This window comes from Penaeus chinensis, chromosome 35, assembly GCF_019202785.1.
Source record: "Penaeus chinensis breed Huanghai No. 1 chromosome 35, ASM1920278v2, whole genome shotgun sequence".
Taxonomy (NCBI): Eukaryota; Metazoa; Arthropoda; class Malacostraca; order Decapoda; family Penaeidae; genus Penaeus; species Penaeus chinensis.
Window position 1 is genome coordinate 5,795,303 of NC_061853.1, and position 23,087 is coordinate 5,818,389.

The 23,087-nt window shown below is 44.9% G+C and overlaps 1 protein-coding gene across 1 annotated transcript in view; it reads right to left on the reverse strand.

Annotated features, from left to right (window-relative positions):
* Window positions 1-2,358: 2,358 nt before the first annotated feature.
* Window positions 2,359-23,087, reverse strand: part of LOC125044034 — a 22,995-nt gene continuing 2,266 nt past the window's right edge. Inside the window, exons 3-16 of the mRNA XM_047640477.1 lie at window positions 22,765-22,960; window positions 20,010-22,611; window positions 18,535-18,745; window positions 17,511-17,707; window positions 11,470-11,670; window positions 8,404-8,527; window positions 7,986-8,120; window positions 7,709-7,792; window positions 5,451-5,613; window positions 4,588-4,960; window positions 4,189-4,301; window positions 3,772-3,907; window positions 3,525-3,620; window positions 2,359-2,847 (exon numbers count right to left, since the gene is read on the reverse strand). Of these exons, the coding sequence (XP_047496433.1) occupies window positions 2,596-2,847; window positions 3,525-3,620; window positions 3,772-3,907; window positions 4,189-4,301; window positions 4,588-4,960; window positions 5,451-5,613; window positions 7,709-7,792; window positions 7,986-8,120; window positions 8,404-8,527; window positions 11,470-11,670; window positions 17,511-17,707; window positions 18,535-18,745; window positions 20,010-22,611; window positions 22,765-22,960 (4,883 nt within the window). The 3' untranslated portion in view covers window positions 2,359-2,595. The remainder of the gene's footprint in view (window positions 2,848-3,524; window positions 3,621-3,771; window positions 3,908-4,188; window positions 4,302-4,587; window positions 4,961-5,450; window positions 5,614-7,708; window positions 7,793-7,985; window positions 8,121-8,403; window positions 8,528-11,469; window positions 11,671-17,510; window positions 17,708-18,534; window positions 18,746-20,009; window positions 22,612-22,764; window positions 22,961-23,087) is intronic.

Genomic DNA, 23,087 nt, shown 5'->3' on the forward strand with positions numbered 1-23,087 from the left:
TATGGTAGTTTCCTTTTACCTCTGCAGATTTTTGAGCAAGTAAATGTTTCATGTCATGCAATCCTTTTTGCCATAGGAAAAATATCCATTTAATTGGTAAACATGCAAACGAATACATCAGCCAGTTAAACTTTCATTATATATATTCCTTGTCAGTATTTTTTATATATTCATAGGCTAATTAGGGAACCTTATGAACTACAGTAACTACTGCACCTCCATTGTTTTGTGGGAACCAGCTCAGCGATTATAATGACCTGACTTGCATCTTTTGTATAAAATTACTTACCTTTTCTATCCTTTGAGGTCATCAGAATTGAAATGTAGGGTTTAGTAATTACTGATAACCATGAGGGGAAGTTAACTTTTATTTAGTCATTGACGGGTAGTTGGAGAATAATTCAGAGAGTGAGATATGGGAACAGAGGAAGGTGGTGAAGTATCAGGAAGAATGTCAGGAGAGGAGGCATGTGGTGGAGGACATTGTTGTGACGTAAGGGAGTTACGTGAGCATCCAGGTAGGAGTGGTAGGGATATTAGGGAATGAAGAGGGAATAATGGGGCATATGGAGGAGAGGATGGGGCGTTTTGGGGGGAATAGGAGGAAGAAGAGGATGGATATTGGCAAATACTTTGAATGAAGAGTAAATCTGAAGAGGTATGGGAGGGTGGATGAGAAAGTGGAGTTTTCTCTTGGGTCATGTTTATGAAGTTTTGGATGTCTTTAAGAGTTTCTGGAGGGGAATTGAGTGGGGAGGTCTGAGGGGGAATTGAGTGGGGAGGTCTGAGAAATAAAGGTTTTCTTAGGAGAAGTGGGAATACATGTCTGAGGAGCACAGTGGGAGGTGGATGAAGGGAGAGGACATGGTATGAGAAGATGGGGTGGAACATTTAGATTGCCTAATGCAACAGGTAGAGTGAGTAGGAGGAGTAGGCATTGTGGGTAGTAGAAATTGGTGTATTTGGATTTGGACTGGAAAAGGAATTTGACTTGGGGAGAGAGGGAGTAGAGATTGGATAGTTTGGGGTAGAGGGAAGAGTTACTGAGACATCTCAAGAAGAGGAATAGTGTAGCACCTTACTGCCACTGCATCATAGTCAACAAGGTGAGCAGGTCGTTTTCACAGTCTGGCCAGTCCTTGTAGACAGGAGAACCAGCTGGAGAGACAGAAACAGGTCCAGAACAAGTATTAAGCGAGGAGTGAGGTTGGGCAGGATTATGTTTGCCAGTGAGGACATTCAGGATAGATAGTGTACGAACTTAGGACTTGGATGTAACTGTGACAAGGTATGAATGATTGGAATGACTGTGAAAGGAAACTTTGCCTACTTGTTTGAAGAGGTGGAAGCAGCAGAATGACAAGGGTGGGAGGAAAATATGGTGGTATGGAGGGAGGTAGTACTGTGAGGAGGATGATAAGGGGGAAGGGGGCAGACAATGTTGAAGACTGTAGTAGGAGATGGAATGGAGGATGTTAGAAGAGATAAAGGGAAATATTCTGAAGTGGTCAAAGGAGAGCCAGCAGTTAGGAAATCATTGAAATAAAATTCAGATAGGCTAGTTGATGAAGGGGCAAGCCTTACTAATTAAGGCTTGCCCCTTCTTTATTGACTTTGGTGTGCCTGAAATAAGAGGGAGGATGGAACGGTCTACGCTCAGGCTCTCCATAAGGGGTAAGGGCTAGGCATTAACCAAAAGAATACTGTGCCCATAGCTCCTGGAGGCTGTTCATGACTGACACAAAACCAGCCTTCCATCCTTTCAGCACGGCTATTACACCTTAGGAAGTGAACAGGAAAGGGGGAGAAGACCATGCAAAATTTGTTGAGGCGAGGGCTGAGGTCCAAGGTTGGGGTGATCCCTACATGGCGCCCCCGTCTCTGTCTCCTTAGCCCACCCACGGCAACGGCTATAGGATGGGGAGGGGGGGGGGTGGACTTAATTTGATTTCATTTCATTTACTTATTCGCCTTTATCAACCAGCTACTATAATTGCTTGAAGTATTTCCTATGAGGAAATTTCTTCAGTTTCTGTATTTCTTTTTCCAAGGTGTGAAATTTGTATGCTGAATGACTGAAATTTTGCTTTTGGAAAATCTTGAATTTTCATTTGTACCATCTGGGGACACTGCTTCAGTCTCATTATTTCTTCATTTAGCTTTTATTAATTACTAATATTGTGTTTTTTTTTTCTTCCCATAGTAATGGGAGACTGCTTTACATTTTTACTATATTTAATTTCCTATTGAAAAAACATTAAAAGGCTGTAAAATATAAAAGGACAATTGTATCCTAGTTTCAGAGACTGGAATTCCGATTTCATTTTCATCTAACATGTTAAAAAAAAAAAACTTTTGGAATTATGAAAGCATTATTATTGCAAAAAAGGTAAAACAAATATTCTAGACCATCAGTTTCGATAAAAAATAGTACAATATAAAAGTTATTTTTTTTACACAGTATTAATTATAATATCAATTATACAACCGTTAGGATCAAAGATCTGCAACATTCACACAACGCCTATGAACAATAAATAGATAAAACGATAATGTAAAAACTAATTATTTATACAATTATAATGCCATAAAAATTTAACGTGAAAAGTCAAATAACCTCAAACTGAATATGAAGCCTTTAGAATTCCTCATGGATTTATACACCACGTTCAACTCGTTGCCAGACGAGAGGAGGGAGACGGGCAGATTATTTTCTCCGCAGACTCTTGAGCTTAACGGCCGGTAGTAACTCCGGGTTCCCTGAAGATCCACCACGAGGTAATTTTCATGACATCGCCCGATCCTTTTACCCGCGATTAAAATCTTGATCTTCTTGTTTGTGGGAGCCTGGGGAAATGGTTCGTATAAATTGCAAATCAGGTTAATAAAAAGTGTACACAAGAATTATGTATTTGAGTAACTGCTATCATAAATGTTCTCTCTATTCGGGTTACTCTTCATAACACAGCTATAGAAAAACATTTTTAAAATATTTTCCTAAAGGGTATACATAAGCGCACGTTTTTCGAAAAGTAAAGTGCGTATACCTGTATCACACCAAAACTCCAAAGTGAGAGACTTACATTCTTGAGCGGAAACATAAATATTGGAAATACAAGAGAAACAAAAATACGACATATGCTCACCTACACAACAAGAATAACAATACCAACAGTAATAACAACAGCGATATCCTGTGCCTTGGAATCTCGTCTAGATGCCTTTTATAACAGGCCCTTGCGCCGGATCATGAAACACAGCCGGTAACGCTTAAACCGTAAGACCGACACAGAGCCTGTTAAACACACAATCCGGGAGAGAACTCAGGCCACACGGGAACCTGGCTCGCTTCCCTCGGGGCGATCCTGTTACAGACAACCTCGGGTGGAGGAGCTAATGTGCCCCCGCCGGCGTTAGCTCCCCAATGATGATAGAGAACACTTTACACCAACAAACGCATTAATAACAACAGTAAAGATAACAAGACATTACGACAAATCGAACGAGCAAAAGGCCAGACTCACAATGATCCACCACTCGCACACGCACTTTCGTCCATGGAGACCAGGGTAGTTTGGCGTGGTGATCATTCCTGTCTCTCCTGCAGCTACATTTAGAATCTGCAATTGAAAAAAACAAAAAAACAAATACAATGGAAAATACAGGATGATAAAAACAATATTCTTGTTCCTTACCTATACATACATTTGAAATAACAGAATTTCTACCACATGGCCTCAAAAAAATAACGGGAACGGAAACCACGAGAACCTTATGGCAAGCCGAATCGCTCAGGGACTCGAAAGTGATGTTGAAGCCTTGATAACTGTAGTTCTTGTCGGAGGCGAATCTTGCTGTGAAGGCACTGCTGGGAAGGAGCATCTCGCTTGTCTGGGATCCACAAAACCTTCGCCAAAATGGGCATGTGGATGAATTAGCGATATCAAGAAAATAAGAGCTATGGATAGACAAAAAATAGATTATACATATACACATCACATTTCATAATGTATGAAATTTTAAGTGTATATATGCGTATACACCCTTCTAATAACTAAGCTGTCTGTTTATACATGGATGTGTCTATATCTATGCCTTGTGTCTGGGCGTGGGTACATAGGTGTATGTATGCCTTATGTATATATACATATGTATATGATAATTTTGTTTTATCTGCGTTTCTCATACTTCTTTTCTTGGCTGAAGGGTTCTACTAAGTCGACACTGTCCACACACGCCTCTCTGATCCTGGGCTGCAGTTTGAAGTAGTCAAACTTCACATTGACTGCGACCGGGAAGTTCTATGCGTAGGTGATGGAAAGGGTACGGGAATTATCACCTGATACTTCACAACGAAATATTTTAATTTTGCCTTTTATGGTAACTTGATGTACAAATTCGCTACTAGTCTGAAGTACTAAACAGTATATCTCGTTATACCTATAATGAACTATTCTGAGGTCATACCTACAATTTGGATGCGTCTCGATGTTACAGTAAAACAATCTTACAAAAGCACAATTACAATAAAAGAAGAATACAACAAACACTTGGGGAAATAAATGTAAGAGAAAAGCAGTTACTCACAGGAACCACGGTGAAAAAACACGAGAAGTTCCGCGGATACTTTTCGAAGCCATAAAGAGGCGAGTTCCAGTGCACGTTTCCGAAGTCCTCTTGGAGACCACACTTCCCCGGGTCTCCTTTGGGCGGGAGAAACTCGTTCACAGCGGTGTTCAAGGAAAAGATGGTCATCGTATTGAACACCGTCCTGGTCAGTTCTTCGGGCAGGCTGGGCTTCTCTGTGCCAGCTTTTCCTTGCTTCTTGCATCCTGCTATTGGGAGGAACCTAACCTGCGCTTGCCATCCTCTGGAGAAACGAGACGTGGCGTGGTAGTAAAGGATTATGCTCTTGGAGTGGGTGAACTTCCGGCCCGGGGAGATCTCGCTGCCGCAGTACCTGAGGGAAACCGGGGTCAGAAGCTTGAGGGAAGGAAGGAGCTTGAGATACTTTGCCGTTGGCCAAAGCTGACAGATGGGTTTCCTTATTCAACTAACTTTATTATTTACGCGGAATTAAAGTCTCTCGAAGGCTGTGATATTTAGCTGCATTTACAAAGTCCTAGTTATTGTAGATTCTATGATATTTCAAAGGTGATTTCACTTTCCTCAAACTTCTTTAAATCTCATTCTACATTTTTAACCAAGATACAATCCACAACCCTGTTTCATTAATTTCCGACAAGCACTTAACAAACCTCTCGTGTCGTGTCCTCGCACTTCACTAGTTACTAAATTCTCTTCTTTACCTTCTTTCAACGACTTACCAAATACCGATCTGAGACTCCCCCCCTACGACTTCCTCTAGAGCCCCCCCCCCCCCCCCCCCCCCCGAATACGACTTCCTCTTAGGCATCGCAACCGCCTCCCTCCCTCCCTCAAGCACTTACCACGTGCCTGTGTAAGGGCTCTTAGTCCTGATTTCCAGTCCATCCCAGTAACAGCACTTTTGTTTGTTCTGGCACTGGATGCGCGGGTACATGAAGAAGTAGGTGAAGGTGAGCTCCACCTGATGGCACTCTGGGGGAATGATCCACTTGGTGCATTTCACGCCTGGAAGAGGAGCAGGTTGGTGGGTGCGCTGGAGGAGGAGGAAAAAAAAAGGCAAGGAAGAAAGGGGTTGTTGCGAAAGGGAGGGAGGGAGGGAGAGGAGGGAGGGAGAGGAGGGAGGGAGAGGAGGGAGGGAAGAAAGGGAGGGAAGAAAGGGGGTGTTGCGAAAGGGAGGGGGGGAGGAGAGGGAGTGAGGGAGGAAGGGAGGGGAGAGAAGGAGGGAGGGTGGGGAGGGAGGGAGGGAGAGAAGGAGGGAGGGTGGGGAGGGAGGGAAGGAAGGAAGGAGGGAGGGAGGGAGGGAAGGAAGGAGGGAGGGAGGGAGGGAGGGAGGGAGGGAGGGAGGGAGGAAGGGAAGGAAGGTAGGGAGGGAGGGAGGGAAGGAAGGTAGGGAGGGAGGGAGGGAAGGAAGGTAGCAAGGGAGGGAGGGAAGGTAGCAAGGGAGGGAGGGAGGGAAGGTAGCAAGGGAGGGAGGGAAGGAAGGTAGCAAGGAAGGGAGGGAGGGAGGAAGGAAGGAAGGAAGGTGGGTAGGTAGCAAGGGAGGGAGGTACGGAGGGAAGGAAGGTAGGAAGGAAAGAAGGCAAGTAGGTAGAAAGGTAAGGAGGTGGGGAAGGGGAAAGGGAGGGAGGCAGGAGCTAGACGAGGAGAGGATGGAGAAAGGATGGAGGGATATGGTGAAGGGGGGGAGAGGGGGAAAGAGGGAGGAGAAAAGATGGGAGGAAAGGGAGAAAAAAAAGCGGAGGAACGCGAAAAATGGTTAGAAAAAGTGTGATTAGAAAGGAAGAGAGAGAGAAGGAAAGGGACGAGGGCAGAGGGAAAAGGAGGGGAGAAAAAGAGGAAGTAGGTATAGGAAACAGGAAGGGGAGCCGAGACAAGTAAAGTGATTGAGGAAAGGGCACACAGAAACAAGAAAAAAAGAAGGAAATATAGGGAGCTAGCACAGTAGGGAATGATAAAAAAAATCACGATCATTCGAAGAGGCAGTAATTCTATCCGATTTCCTCAACCCGAAGCCTTAGACGGATCTTAACTACTGGTGCCTGACATGCAACTTCCCATCCCTCCCTCCCCCCAATCCTTAAAAATCCTAAATTTGACGGGTAAATTCTAAAAAGAAAAAGAAAAAAGGAAATCGCCATGCGTCGGACAACAAAGAAGTCCTCCTCTTGTCACACGAAGAAGTGTTAGTATCCCTGCCTAACAGTTCATCCTATTTTACTGTATGCTTACTTCTGGCCGACCGAAATGATCACCCAGAAGAACAGTAACGCAGGATTCGCCTTCCGCCTTTGCCCTTGGTCTGCGTGATTCGTGAGTATTACTGCAGAGTGCCTTTTGTGGCCTTTTTGTTCCTTGCTCATCCGTTTATAGGACATTTCAAAACGAGGACAAATTGACATTTTAGATGACTTTTATTGATATTTTCCATTAATAATAAAAATATTGGGTCTGTTGGTGTCCTCCTAAGCTTCGTTTCTATTCAGTAAGGAGGCTTCTAATTCAGGTTTTCTAAAGAAGTTTCTTCAAGAAACGCATAAGATGGTCGGGCAAAGACTTTATCGCCCCTAAAGCTAAAAGGCAGTTGCGCTCAGCCTCATATGACCCACTGGGTTAATCCCTAGAAATAAACCGTATTTGAGTTCAATGGGAATAAAGACTGATTAATTTTAACTATTAAAGTATTTCGAAAACTGACGATCACAGGGTAAAGTCTGACGGTCATAATGCAAAGTCTGTGTATGCATGAGGGAAGATGACCCACCTATGTACTCAATGAACAAGTTAAATCCGCTTCGTTTCTACGGTGTAAGTGTAGACGGTGTGGCTACTTCACAGAACATTATTTCGAGTGTTGGGCTAATGTATGTAAAGAAACAGAGGCCTGGCACCATAAAATGAGTACATAAATACCATACATAGGGGAAAAAGGAAAACAAGCGTCTAGTGTTTTTGAAATTCCGTCAACTATTTTAGTTACATGGAAAAAATAAATAAAGGTCATATATAAGAGAAACAAGGAAAAACATATGCAAGTTTTTGGTGTTTTTTGGAATTCTATGAACTATGTGGGTTACGCGAAAAAATACCATCATTCTCTTACCTGCTGGTACATGCTTTGGGAAATCTACAGACTGTATGGTTGAGGCGACGGTAATGTTCTCTGAGCAACCAGACAGGAACGTATCTGCGGAAGAGCAATATGGAAAACAGAGGATTATATCAAGAATATTGTATCTTTAATGATCCTTTAGGTATACCAGGATTATTTCCAAAGTATACCTAAATGCAAGGAAATACAAATGAAAACAGTGCAAAGAAAAAAGAGAGACAAATACAAAAAACTTAAAAATCATCTAAATTCATAATTTCTTTCTTACCATAATAATCCCCCACCAGATATTGGCAGTTCTCGCCACAAGTTCCTGGAGGACAAATGCAGGTACAGTTCACACCCAAGTATCCCTCGTTCTTGCAAGGGTCCGTGTTCATTCCACATGCTTTTAACCACTTATCTGTGAAGTGAAGCATCTGTATAGGCAAATTGTATTTCCCGGTGGATGTCAAAATACAAATTAAAAATCACTGGGCTGTTTATGTACATTGATATACAATATGGAGGAAATTTACCTCGAAAAGAGGCTATTATAGATTCCAAAAAATACATACGAAAAAACAAACAATTCCACGTCATTCTGGAAAAAAAAACGGACTTGGCATCGAAAACCTCAACTACGTACCCCTTTCTATCCAACCCCATCTATACCTTTGTCTCCATTAGCCACAACTATAACATACCTATACATCTGTACATGCGATTGACCAGCAACTTGTCTCTGTGACTCAAAGTAGCCATGGTACCAACTAGTTCTTGGTGAAGGGGGTTGATAGTGGACAAGGTCAGACCACCGTTGTAATAGGTCTACGGGAGAGAGAGAAGAGAACAGGTTGAAGTGTACGTTTTGAGAGAGAGGCATGGGGTGATTTGATAAGGTTTATGTATAGAACTGTAAAAGCTTTCCTTTCCATAACATTAATCCAAACTGGCTGAGCGTCTTTTGTAGTTAGAAGGCCATCTGTCGGGTATTAATTATACATTCCATAGTTCTTACGTTATCTGCATGTCTTACCTTAAAAAAGACATCTTATTATACAAGGAAAAGACAAGTCTATGAAGAAATTAATATAATTAACAAGTGATATTCTTTGGACATTGCTATTTGACTGAGTAAGACCCTGCAACTTAGGGTCTTGCACAATTTATTGTAAATTTGGCTGTTTCCAAAACTGCATCCTATACATACTGCATAGCGTAGTGAGCCTACGTTTGACTTGTAACCTGCGGTTTCCGAGATAGTCCTTTATAGATTGATGTCCTAGCAGTACTCTTAGATTGCCAGATGGTGCCATACCCTGTATGCTTCATCTTTTCTGTAGATAATACCTTAATAATCACTAGTAAGGTAAGAGTTTGCTCATTATAATTACCAGTGCTAATTTGCCACAGGATGGCATTTCTATATGAGATATTCATTACAATTATACAGGAATGTCCTGTTCTGAAATTTGGTGCAGGGTAATTCTAGGCACCATGCTTTATGAACTAAATGCTTCATCGACTCTTAAAAAATTCACCCTGACTGTCAGTAAAATAATGTGGCACTGTTGTTCACTGCTGGTCCGGTATGGGTTGTGCTTGGCCAATGTGTAATTAATTTATCTTTAATTTCTGTTATTTATTTATTTATTGAGTTATTTTTGTGCAAATGTCACAGATTTGGACACTAATTCCTTCTATTGCATGGGGATCAGCAAAGTCGGAACATTAAATTGCAAGTATGGGGTAGGGGTCATCATGAAAGAAGTGCAAAATATCTTCTACATATTTCAAGTAATCAGTTTCTAGTTCTGATGTTCAGGTCATTGATTATGGCCCAGGTAGTATGTCGATCTAGATATGCAAATTTATTCTATGTTCTCCCTGACGAAGACTCGAACTCACGCTCAGGAACCAAGCCACTACACACTACGAACCATCCAAAGATTATCTAACCAGAATCTTGAATGGTTTTATGAACACTACACCTTCTGATACAATGCCCATTTACCTAGATCGCTTCTTTATATGATGGATGACGCATTTTATATAGAAATTTACGTAAATTTACGTAGTCTCCCCAGCAAGGATCCGCCCTGTGAGTGGGGGTTTAAATCCTATCAAGAAGATTATATAAAATTCTACATAAAATGAGATATTGAATTCTCCCTTCTTACATGGAATTTTTTTTTCTTCAAACATGATCTTTCAACATGGGGCATACACACACGGATTCTAGTTTTTTTGTTTGTTTGTTTGTTTCCAGATAACGGACACCGCCAACAGAGAGGGTGTCACATCCAAGGCCTACAACTGTAAGATTAAGTCAGAGAACTGCCCAAACGGCCCCAACTCTTCATGACATGACGCAGTAACATATAGGGCGGTTGGACACTAACGATAATGAGACTTTGGATTAACTGTCATCATTGTCATCATTTAAATCTCGCGCTTTTTATTCATTTCACTACTTTATTTGCAGCATGAGGAATTATAAACTTCAAAGCCAAGAAAAATATGCGATATATACTTATCGCTATAAACCATTACCTGAGTGGGAGAGGGAGAGGGAGGGGGAGGAGAGGAGGGGGAGAGAGAGAGGGAAGAGAGGGAGGGAGAGGGGAGAGAGGGAGAGAGGGAGGGAGGGAGAGGAGAGAGAGGGATGGAGAGGGGAGAAAGGGAGGGAGAGAGGGAGGGAGAGGAGAGAGAGGGAGAGAGGGAGAGAGGGAGAGAGGGAGGGAGAGGAGAGAGAGGGAGGGAGAGGAGAGAGAGGGAGAGGAGAGAGGGAGGGAGAGGAGAGAGAGGGAGGGAGAGAAGGAGGGAGAGAGGGAGGGAGAGAGGGAGGGAGAGGAGAGGGAGGGAGGGAGGGAGGGAGGGAGAGAGGGAGGGAGAGAGGGAGGGAGGGAGAGAGGGAGAGAGGGAGGGAGGGAGGGAGGGAGAGAGGGAGGGAGAGAGGGAGGGAGAGGGGAGAGAGGGAGGGAGAGAGGGAGGGAAAGAGGGAGGGAGAGAGGGAGGGAGAGAGGGAGGGAGAGAGGGAGGCAGGAGAGAGAGAGAGGGAGGGAGAGAGGGAGGGAGGAGAGAGAGAGAGAGGGAGGGAGAGAGGGAGGGAGGAGAGAGAGAGAGAGGGAGGGAGGGAGGAGAGAGAGAGAGAGGGAGGGAGAGAGGGAGGGAGGAGAGAGAGAGAGAGGGAGGGAGAGAGGGAGGAGAGAGAGAGGGAGGGAGGAGAGAGAGAGGGAGAGAGAGAGGGAGAGAGAGAGGGAGAGAGAGAGAGAGGGAGAGAGAGGGAGGGAGAGGGAGGGAGAGGGGGGAGAGGGGGGAGAGGGGGGGAGAGGGGGGGAGAGGGAGGGAGAGAGGGAGGGAGAGAGGGAGAGAGGAGAGAGAGAGAATAAGAGAAAGAGAGGTAATGTGAGAAAGAGAAAGAGCGAAAAAAACCCAAAAAACAAAAAGTAAGAGAAAAACAAAGAGAAAGAAAAATTGAGAAAGAGAAAAGCAAAGAGAAAGAAAGAAAGAAAAAAAAAAACAGAAAAGAAAGACAAACAAAAAGAGAAAAACAGAGAAAGATAAAAAACAAAACAAAAAAATAAAGAGAAAAGCACATAGAAAAGAGAAAAACAGAGAAAGACCAAAAAAAAAAAAAAAAAACATAAAAATAAAGAGAAAAGCACATAGAAAAGAGAAAAACAAAAAGACCCCCCAAGCCAGTACAGCCAAACAGAAGACGCCCCATTTACCCCCCGACAAGCCACGCCTTCAACCCGCCCCCTTACCTTCGCTCTGTAGTGCATAACGGAAGTGAGATCATACTTGACCCCATAGTTGTTGATGACGTTGAACTTAACCGCCTCGAAGTTAAACAAGGAGCTGCTATGGATGTTTTCGCTGTTCACGCGGATTTCCTTGTCCCGACCCGGCCGAGACTGCTCGTGGAAGAGGCCCAGGGCATGACCTACCTCATGCACGGCTGCGTACTGCGTAGAAGGGGGAGGGAGGGAGACGGTGAGAAAGGGGAGGGAGGGAGACGGTGAGAAGGGGGAGGGAGGGAGGGAGACGGTGAGAAGGGGGAGGGTGGAAGGGAGACGGTGAGAAGGGGGAGGGAGGGAGGTAGGGGGAGGGAGGGAGGTAGGGAGACGGTGAGAAGGGGGAGGGAGGGAGGTAGGGAGACGGTGAGAAGGGGGAGGGAGGGAGGTAGGGAGACGGTGAGAAGGGGGAGGGAGGGAGGTAGGGAGACGGTGAGAAGGGGGAGGGAGGGAGGTAGGGAGACGGTGAGAAGGGGGAGGGAGGGAGGGTAGGGAGACGGTGAGAAGGGGGAGGGAGGGAGGTAGGGAGACGGTGAGAAGGGGGAGGGAGGGAGGTAGGGAGACGGTGAGAAGGGGGAGGGAGGGAGGAGGGAGACGGTGAGAAGGGGGAGGGAGGGAGGGAGGGAGACGGTGAGAAGGGGGAGGGAGGGAGGGAGACGGTGAGAGGGAGGGAGGAGGGAGGGAGACGGTGAGAAGGGGGAGGGAGGGAGGGAGGGAGACGGTGAGAAGGGGGAGGAAGGGAGGGAGGGAGACGGTGAGAAGGGGGAGGAAGGGAGGGAGGGAGACGGTGAGAAGGGGGAGGAAGGGAGGGAGGGAGACGGTGAGAAGGGGGAGGGAGGGAGGGAGGGAGGGAGACGGTGAGAAGGGGGAGGGAGGGAGGGAGGGAGGGAGGGAGGGGGACGGTGAGAAGGGGGAGGGAGGGAGGGAGGGAGACGGTGAGAAGGGGGAGGGAGGGAGGGAGGGAGACGGTGAGAAGGGGGAGGGAGGGAGGGAGGGAGGGGGACGGTGAGAAGGGGGAGGGAGGGAGGGAGGGAGGGAGACGGTGAGAAGGGGGAGGGAGGGAGGGAGGGAGGGAGACGGTGAGAAGGGGGAGGGAGGGAGGGAGGGAGGGAGACGGTGAGAAGGGGGAGGGAGGGAGGGAGACGGTGAGAAGGGGGAGGGAGGGAGGGAGGGAGGGAGACGGTGAGAAGGGGGAGGGAGGGAGGGAGGGAGACGGTGAGAAGGGGGAGGGAGAGAGACGGTGAGAAGGGGGAGGGAGGGAGGGAGACGGTGAGAAGGGGGAGGGAGGGAGGGAGACGGTGAGAAGGGGGAGGGAGGGAGGGAGGGAGGGAGACGGTGAGAAGGGGGAGGGAGGGAGGGAGGGAGACGGTGAGAAGGGGGAGGGGGGGAGGGAGGGAGGGAGGGAGGAGCGGTGAGAAGGGGGAGGGGGAGGGAGGGAGGGGACGGTGAGAAGGGGGAGGGAGGGAGGGAGGGAGACGGTGAGAAGGGGGAGGGAGGGAGGGAGACGGTGAGAAGGGAGGGAGGGAGGGAGGGAGGAGGGGAGGAGGGTGAGGAGGGGAGGTGGAGGGGGAGGGAGGGGGAGCGGTGAGAAGGGGGAGGGAGGGAGGGAGGAGAGGGAGACGGTGAGAGGGGGAGGGAGGGAGGGAGAGACGGTGAGAAGGGGGAGGGAGGGAGGGAGGAAGGGAGACGGTGAGAAGGGGGAGGGAGGAGGGGAGACGGTGAGAGGGGGAGGGAGGGAGAGGAGACGGTGAGGAGGGGGAGGGTGGGAGGGAGACGGTGAGAAGGGGGAGGGTGGGAGGGAGACGGTGAGAAGGGGGAGGGTGGGAGGGAGACGGTGAGAAGGGGGAGGGAGAGAGAGAGAGAGAGAAAGAGAAAAAGAGGAGAGAAAGAGAAAGAGAAAAGAGGAGAGAAGGAGAAAGAGAAAAAGAAGAGAGAAAGAGAAAAAGAGGAGAGAAGAGAAAGAGAAAAAGAGGAGAGAAAGAGAAAGAGAAAAAGAGGAGAGAAAGAGAAAGAGAAAAAGAGGAGAGAAAGAGAAAGAGAAAAAGAGGAGAGAAAGAGAAAGAGAAAAAGAGGAGAGAAAGAGAAAAGAGAAAAGAGGAGAGAAAGAGAAAGAGAAAAGAGGAGAGAAAGAGGAGAGAGAAAAAGAGGAGAGAAAGAGAAAGAGAGAAAAAGAGAAGAGAGAGAAAGAGAGAAAGAGAGAGAAGAGAAAAGAGAAAAAAGAGGAGAGAAAGAGAAAGAGAAAAAGAGGAGAGAAGAGAAAGAGAAAAAGAGGAGAGAAAGAGAAAGAGAAAAAGAGGAGAGAAAGAGAAAGAGAAAAAGAGGAGAAGAGAAAGAGAAAAAGAGGAGAGAAAGAGAAAGAGAAAAAGAGGAGAGAAAGAGAAAGATAAAAAGAGGAGAGAAAGAGAAAGAGAAAAAGAGGAGAGAAAGAGAAAGAGAGAAAAAGAGGAGAGAAAAGAAGAAAAAAAGAGGAGAGAAAGAGAAAAAGAGAAAAAAGAGAAAAAGAGGAGAGAAAGAGAAAAAGAGGAGAGAAAGAGAGAAAGAGGGAGAAAAAGAGAAAAAGAGGAGAGAAAGAGAAAAAGAGGAGAGAAAGAGAGAAAAAGAGGAGAGAAAGAGAGAAAAAGAGAAAAAAGAGAAAAAGAGGAGAGAAAGAGAAAAAGAGGAGAGAAAGAAGAAAGAGAAAAAGAGGAGAGAAGAGAAAGAGAAAAAAGAGGAGAAGAAAGAGAAAGAGAAAAAGAGGAGAGAAAGAGAAAGAGAAAAAAGAGGAGAGAAAGAGAAAGAGAAAAAGAGGAGAGAAAGAGAAAGAGAAAAAGAGGAGAGAAAGAGAAAGATAAAAAGAGGAGAGAAAGAGAAAGAGAAAAAGAGGAGAGAAGAGAAAGAGAAAAAGAGGAGAGAAAGAGAAAGAGAAACGAGGAGAGAAAGAGAAAGAGAAAGAGGAGAGAAAGAGAAAGAGAAAAAGAGGAGAGAAGAGAAAAAGAGGAGAGAAAGAGAAAAAGAGGAGAGAGAGAGAGAAAAAGAGAAAAGAGGAGAGAGAGAGAGAAAAAGAGAAAAAGAGAGAGAGAAAAAGAGAAAAAGAGGAGAGAGAGAGAAAAAAAGAAAAAGAGGAGAGAAAGAGAAAGAGAAAAAGAGGAGAGAGAGAAAAAGAGAAAAAGAGGAGAGAGAGAGAAAAAGAGAAAAAGAGGAGAGAGAGAGAAAAAAAGAAAAAGAGGAGAGAAAGAGAAAAAGAGGAAAGAGAAAAAGAGGAAAGAGAAAAAGAAAAAAGGGAGAGGAAAGAGAAAAAGAGAGAAAAAGGAGAGAAAAAGAGGAGAGAAAGAGAAAAAGAGGAGAGAAAGAGAGAAAAAGAGAAAAAAGGAGAGAAAAAGAGGAGAGAAAGAAAAAGAGGAGGGAAAGAGAAAAAGAGGAGGGAAAGAGAAAAAGAGGAGGGAAAGAGAAAAAGAGGAGAGAAAGAGAAAAAGAGGAGAGAAAGAGAAAAAGAGAGAAAGAGAAAAAGAGGAAAGAGAAAAAGAGGAGAGAAAGAGAAAAAGAGGAGAGAAAGAGAAAAAGAGGAGAAAAAGAGGAGAGAAAGAGAAAAAGAGGAGAGAAAAAGAAAGAGAAAAAGAGGAGAGAAAGAGAAAGAGAAAAAGAGGAGAGAAAGAGAAAAAGAGGAGAGAAAAGGAAAGAGAAAAAGAGGAGAGAAAAGGAAAGAGAAAAAGAGGAGAGAAAGAGAAAAAGAGGAGAGAGAGAGAGAAAAAGAGAAAAAGAGGAGAGAGAGAGAAAAGAGAAAAAGAGGAGAGAGAGAGAAAAAAAGAAAAAGAGGAGAGAAAGAGAAAGAGAAAAAGAGGAGAGAGAGAGAAAAAGAGAAAAAGAGGAGAGAGAGAAAAAAAGAGAAAAAGAGGAGAGAGAGAGAAAAAAAGAAAAAGAGGAGAGAAAGAGAAAAAGAGGAAAGAGAAAAAGAGGAAAGAGAAAAAGAAAAAAGGAGAGGAAAGAGAAAAAGAGAAAAAAGGAGAGAAAAAGAGGAGAGAAAGAGAAAAAGAGGAGAGAAAGAGAGAAAAAGAGAAAAAAGGAGAGAAAAAGAGGAGAGAAAGAGAAAAAGAGGAGGGAAAGAGAAAAAGAGGAGGGAAAGAGAAAAAGAGGAGGGAAAGAGAAAAAGAGGAGGGAAAGAGAAAAAGAGGAGGGAAAGAGAAAAAGAGGAGGGAAAGAGAAAAAGAGGAGGGAAAGAGAAAAAGAGGAAAGAGAAAAAGAGGAGAGAAAGAGAAAAAGAGGAGAGAAAGAGAAAAAGAGGAGGGAAAGAGAAAAAGAGGAGGGAAAGAGAAAAAGAGGAGAGAAAGAGAAAAAGAGGAAAGAGAAAAAGAGGAGAGAAAGAGAAAAAGAGGAGGGAAAGAGAAAAAGAGGAGGGAAAGAGAAAAAGAGGAGGGAAAGAGAAAAAGAGGAGAGAAAGAGAAAAAGAGGAGGGAAAGAGAAAAAGAGGAGGGAAAGAGAAAAAGAGGAGGGAAAGAGAAAAAGAGGAGGGAAAGAGAAAAAGAGGAGGGAAAGAGAAAAAGAGGAGGGAAAGAGAAAAAGAGGAGGGAAAGAGAAAAAGAGGAGGGAAAGAGAAAAAGAGGAGGGAAAGAGAAAAAGAGGAGAGAAAGAGAAAAAGAGGAAAGAGAAAAAGAGGAGAGAAAGAGAAAAAGAGGAGGGAAAGAGAAAAAGAGGAGGGAAAGAGAAAAAGAGGAGGGAAAGAGAAAAAGAGGAGGGAAAGAGAAAAAGAGGAGGGAAAGAGAAAAAGAGGAGAGAAAGAGAAAAGAGGAAAGAGAAAAAGAGGAGGGAAAGAGAAAAAGAGGAGAGAAAGAGAAAAAGAGGAAAGAGAAAAAGAGGAGAGAAAGAGAAAAAGAGGAAAGAGAAAAAGAGGAGAGAAAGAGAAAAAGAGGAGCGAAAGAGAAAAAGAGGAGAGAAAAAGAGTGATTGAGAGAGATTATAAAAAAGGAAAAAAAAAGACGTAAAGACGGAACAAGAGAAAGAAAAGAAGGAAGGAAAGGGGAAGAGAGAATGTAAGGCGCGAGAAGGAATCTTGGGAAGATTCCAAAGGGAACGAAAAACAAGACGATGAAGGAGGAGGAGGAACAGCAGTCATAGTAGTTGTAATAGTGGAAGTAATAGTAATAGTAGTAGTAGTCATAATGATAATGATAATAATGATAATAATAATAATTATAACAATATTAACAATAATAATAACCGTAATAATAATCGTAATAATAATCGTAATAATAATAATAATAATAATAACAACAATAATAATAGTAATAATAACAATAATAATAGTAATAATAATATTAATAGTAATAATAGTAGTAGTAATAATAGTAGTAGTAATAATAGTAGTAGTAGTAATATTAGTAGTAGTAATATTAGTACAGTAGTAGTAATATTAGTAGTAGTAATATTAGTACAGTAGTAGTAATATTAGTACAGTAGTAGTAATATTAGTAGTAGTAATATTAGTACAGTAGTAGTAATATTAGTAGTAGTAATATTAGTAGTGGTAATATTAGTACAGTAGTAGTAATATTAGTATTAGTATTAGTAGTAGTAGTAGTAGTAATATTAGTATTAGTATTAGTAGTAGTAGTAGTAGTAGTAGTATTATTAGTAGTAGTAGTAGTAGTAGTAGTAGTAGAATTATTAGTATTAATATTAATATTAATATTAATATTAATATTAATATTATTATCATTAGTAGTAGTAGTACTACTACTAAAAATAATAGTAGTAGTAGAACGCAAATGGAAAATTCTAGGGTGAGAGAGAGAGAGGGAGAAAGAGGGGGTATATATGAGAAAAGAGAAAAAGAAAAAGAAAAAACACGACCATAAACCATATAAAATCAGAATCAAGAAACATAGTGCAACATAGTGAAACATTAACAAAAAAACATAAAAACCAGAGGATACAAGAGAACTGAAAAAAGGCAATAAAAACAAAAACAAAAACAAAAAAAACAAAGGAAAACAAGAAAAACAACAACAACAAGAACACGCCATCAGAAGACCACCTACCGTACCACAGTTCCTCCCAATGGAGACGTGCTGACCCTTATAGAACCAGATGCGCCCAATGAAGGAAAAGCATCCATTGCCCTGAACGAACTGCAGGTGGGGTGTCCGCGTCCCTCGCTCCACCTCCTCGAACTTGACGCAAGTGTGGTTCATCCATTCCTTCATCGCCTTCAGACAGATACCTTGGTTTACCTTTGCTGTGGGTAGGGTGGGGGTGTGAGTAAGACGACTATAAAAAACTATTGTAAATGAAAATGGAATTAATACATGAATTAGCAAGACCTAATTGTAGAAAGATAATTATGTAAACAAACAAAAACATACAGTAACATAACAATAGGAAGTACACACTAAAAACACACACTATACACACACACACACACACACACACACATATATATATATATATATATATCACAGTATATCTCAGCTTAACCTCTCACCACTAAAACTAAAAGTACGAGGGATTGTGGCAGGCTGAAATAACAAGCATTCAATACATTATTATAAAAAAAGGAAACATCAAAACAAACTACGACGCTTCATCACAAGAGATACTGACGAGTTGAAATGACAAGTTATACAAAATCGTAAAAGTATTGAAACGTAGTTAATAAAAGTATTAGGACTATCACTATTACTAGCATTATCATTATGACTGATACTATTGCGACTACTACTACTACCAAATATCACTACAACATACTATGTATTACAACTTATATCACTTATTGACTATATTAACTTTGTTATAGACAATTATCAATTTTTTTATCGGCTAGATAATATGAGACTAATGCAAGCACATTCGCACAGCCCTTCATGCAAGTAGAAATAATATTTGACTGAAAGCCTTCAACACAAATAGAAACACCTGTTTAGATAGATGTTATATCACCTTTCCCTGCCTTTTTACATAACGTATACACTTGTCCCATAAACACATTTTTATCAACTCAAATCAAAAACTACCAACAAAACAAAACAAAACAGCCCAGCCCCACAGCGGACCGCCCTACCCTACCGTCCTCAAAGGTATAGGGCACAAGCGGATACCCCCCACGCCCGACAGGCCAGTGGTATCGTTTGTCCGAAATGGCTTTCTTGCCCTCGGCGCCGTTGGTCTCAAGGTCCCTCATGACGTGGTCCATCTGCTCTTTAGGGATCAGCATGTCCATCTGGTAGAGCTTGCCTTTGTTCACTTCTAAGGGGTTGGTCACTTCAAAACCCAAGTGCTGTGGGGAAAGGGGCGGGGGAGGTATTAGGTGATTAGTAAGGTGGGGGTGAGTTGGGTGGGGGTGAGTTGGGTGGGGGTGAATTGGGTGGGGGTGAATTGGGTGGGGGTGAATTGGATGGGGGTGAGTTGGGGTGGTGGGACGGCTGAGAGGATATAACATTAAATGATAACTTAGTTAAGAAAGTTCATGGCAATACTGGGGGTGTGGTCTAATAAACAGTACACTGCTGGTTACTCTAATATCTCACAACCCCTGAAAGGTTGTAAAAGGCTAGATGAATAAAAATATATTCAAACTGATCCCTTACCATCTATCATTACAGTATAATATCTTGAACTACTACTTTCAAACACATCCACACCCACACACAAAACACACATTTTCCATCCACCCTTCATTTGCATATCAATCATGTCCACATATACAATACACAAAATTCTTGAACCTCCAAATTGGATGGGCCTGGAACCTTATAACTGTACACTAGAGACTAATAATTCCCAGAATAAAATCCATATTCTCGGTTGAGCCTAAACTGGACCAGACACACTAAATTTTTACTGGGTCTATACCTAGCTACAACTGTCTTTTGGGTGGCAGCGGTGGGATATATGAGCACTCCAAGGATGGCAAAATTTGGCTTAGAGTTGAAGTGCACAGCCATACACTACAAGAAGCATTTTGATATCTGCTGATTGGCAGACAGCTGCTTTGATATCATGAAAAATGACACTGACTTACATTTAGATATCTTTATCTACCTCTCTGCATATAAATGACAACCTAAGTAAGTGAAGGAGACACATAGGTGTAGCAACTGTAAGATTTAACCAGAATAATTGTATAGATCATGTCAAGTTTTATTGCTCCAGTTTATTTGAGCACAGGGTAAAAACTATATGAAGTGGTGTGAATGTTAACAATGACTTAACATGACAAAAACTTGAGCAGTGGAAAGAGAAAAGAGCCATCTGAGATTACAGATAAAATTTGTGTTTTTCGGGTCACCATGAACAAAATCATTTTTAATTCATGTCACTGAAGACAGATAACGAGTCATAGATTTGTAAATCTACCACTATTATGGGATTCTTTAAAATGGAGTACACACACCAAGTCTGGAACACTTGGCACGAAAATTGAGACATCACAATGTAAGTACTTGTACAAAAAATACACATATCAACTCAGACACTCCTTACACCCAACCCATATAATCAAATCATCAACCATCATTCATTCCCTCGTCGTATCTACTTACATCCATCATCTCTTTAGACATGTGCTCATCCTCCTTGCTTTCTTGGCCCTCAATCTTGGGCATCTCAGGAAGAAGCATAGGCTCATGAAGTCCACGTTTCCTAATCCCATAGGAGAGGGGATCGAAGTACTGCTCAACTTCAATATGATTCTCAGTGTATTGGTTCCTGACATTCTCCTCTTCTGCAAAGTCAAAAGAATGGCCAGCTTCCATAGGCTTAATATAGGACAAGAACCGTGGAACCTTTTCGTTGCTATAGGACTCGGCCTGCTCTAGGATGTCCTCCAGCGCAAAGTAAAGCACGTCCTGTTGGTCGTTGCTAGTTGGGCTTTCCTGGTGAAACATCTGGACTTCGGGTCCAAGGAAGAATGACTCCCCAGCACTGTCGCTCACACCAGGCTGGCCAAAATAATCGCCACTGGGTTCCTGAGGTTCAAATGATCCCTTATATCTGTGACTGTCCTCTCCTAGGAAGTCCTGACTACCAGTATCCTCTCCCCATGGGTTGGTCGAGTCGCCATCTCCCGTGTTCCAAGTACTCTGTGGGTCTGCTACTAAAGTGTTGTGAGTTTCACTTCCCAGGAATGATGGAGTGTCGTCTCTCAATGAATTTACTGTGTCGCCCCAAGAGCTCTCAGAGCCAACTTCCCATGAAAATTGAGTGCCATGTTCCAATATGACTGAAGAGCCATCACTCGAAGGGATCTGAGAGCTTTCTCCCGACAAGCTCTGAGGCACATCATCAGAAGGGGCCTTGGAGCCATCACCAGGAATATAAATGCCATCATTCAATGGGACTCGAGTACCACTACCCGGTGGGACCTGAGGCTCATCTCGTACATTCTGAGCGTCTCCTCCCCAGGAGGCGTGTGTGTCCTCTCCCAAAGGGGCATGAGTGTCCCCTCCCAAAGGGGCATGAGTGTCCCCTCCCAAAGGGGCATGAGTGTCCCCTCCCAAAGGGGCATGAGTGTCCCCTCCCAAAGGGGCTTGAGTGTCCCCTCCCAAAGGGGCTTGAGTGTCCCCTCCCAAAGGGGCTTGAGTGTCCCCTCCCAAAGGGGCTTGAGTGTCCCCTCCCAAAGGGGCTTGAGTGTCCCCTCCCAAAGGGGCTTGAGTGTCCCCTCCCAAAGGGGCTTGAGTGTCCCCTCCCCAAGGGGCTTGAGTGTCCCCTCCCAAAGGGGCTTGAGCGTCCCCTCCCCAAGGGGCTTGAGCGTCCCCTCCCCAAGGGGCTTGAGCATCCCCTCCCCAAGGGGCTTGAGCGTCCCCTCCCCAAGGGGCTTGTGCGTCCCCTCCCCAAGGGGCTTGAGCGTCCCCTCCCCAAGGGGCTTGAGCGTCCCCTCCCCAAGGGGCTTGAGCGTCCCCTCCCCAAGGGGCTTGAGCGTCCCCTCCCCAAGGGGCTTGAGCGTCCCCTCCCCAAGGGGCTTGAGCGTCCCCTCCCCAGGGGGCTTGAGCGTCCCCTCCCCAGGGGGCTTGTGCGTCTCCTCCCAAAGGGGCTTGTGCGTCTCCTCCCAAAGGGGCTTGAGCGTTTCCTCCCAAAGGGGCTTGAGCATCCCCTCCCCAGGGGGCTTGAGCGTCTCCTCCCCAGGGGGCTTGAGCGTCTCCTCCCCAGGGGGCGTGTGCGTCTCCTCCCCAGGGGGCGTGTGCGTCTCCTCCCCAGGGGGCGTGTGCGTCTCCTCCCCAGGGGGCGTGTGCGTCTCCTCCCCAGGGGGCGTGTGCGTCTCCTCCCCAGGGGGCGTGTGCGTCCCCTCCCCAAGGGGCTTGAGTGTCACCTCCCCAAGGTGCTTGAGTGTCCCCTCCCCAAGGGGCTTGAGTGTCCCCTCCCCAAGGGGCTTGAGTGTCACCTCCCCAAGGGGCTTGAGTGTCACCTCCCCAAGGGGCTTGAGTGTCACCTCCCCAAGGGGCTTGAGTGTCACCTCCCCAAGGGGCTTGAGTGTCACCTCCCCAAGGGGCTTGAGTGTCCCCTCCCCAAGGGTCTTGAGTGTCACCTCCCCAAGGGGCTTGAGTGTCACCTCCCCAAGGGGCTTGAGCATCCCCTCCCCAAGGGGCTTGAGTGTCACTTCCCCAGGGGGCATGTATGTCCCCTCCCCAGGGGGCGTGTGTGTCACCTCCAAACGGAGCTTGCGTGTCACCTCCCCAGGGGTCCTGATTTTTACCTCCCTGTGCGGCATGATTGCCACCTCCCCACGGGGCTTGAGTGTCATCTTCCCTTATAAAAAAAAAATCTTGGCGATTTAGATCTACAAACGAACTGTCATCTCCACCATCCCACTGAGAGTCGCCATCACCTCCCCAGGGATAGTCTTCATCACCTCCCCAGGAATAGTCATCATCGCCTCCCCAGGGATAGTCTTCATCACCTCCCGAGGGATAGATGGTATCAGCTCCCCAGAAGGTCTGAGAGGCACTTCCCCAGGGCGTGATTCCTTCCTGTGTGCTTTTGGTGTCAACACTCTCCGCTGGCAGAGCTGTGTCCCGGCCGACGACGCCACTCACAACAGGGACAGGTCTCGATTTTCCCTGCAAGTGGAGAAAACAGGTGTGATTGAGGGTCTCGATTTTCCCTGCAAGTGGAGAAAACAGGTGTGATTGAGGGTCTCGATTTTCCCTGAAAGTGGGGAAAACAGGTGTGATTGAGGGTCTCGATTTTCCCTGAAAGTGGGGAAAACAGGTGCGATTGATATCTCGATTTTCCCTGAAAGTGGGGAAAACAGGTGCGATTGATATCTCGATTTTCCCTGAAAGTGGGGAAAACAGGTACGATTGAGGGTCTCGATTTTCCCTGAAAGTGGGGAAAACAGGTGCGATTGAGGGTCTCGATTTTCCCTGAAAGTGGGGAAAACAGGTGCGATTGAGGGTCTCGATTTTCTCTGAAAGTGGGGAAAACAGGTGCGATTGATATCTCGATTTTCCCTGAAAGTGGGGAAAACAGGTGCGATTGAGGGTCTCGATTTTCCCTGAAAGTGGGGAAAACAGGTGCGATTGAGGGTCTCGATTTTCCCTGAAAGTGGGGAAAACAGGTGCGATTGATATCTCGATTTTCCCTAAAAGTGGGGAAAACAGGTGCGATTGAGTAACTCGATT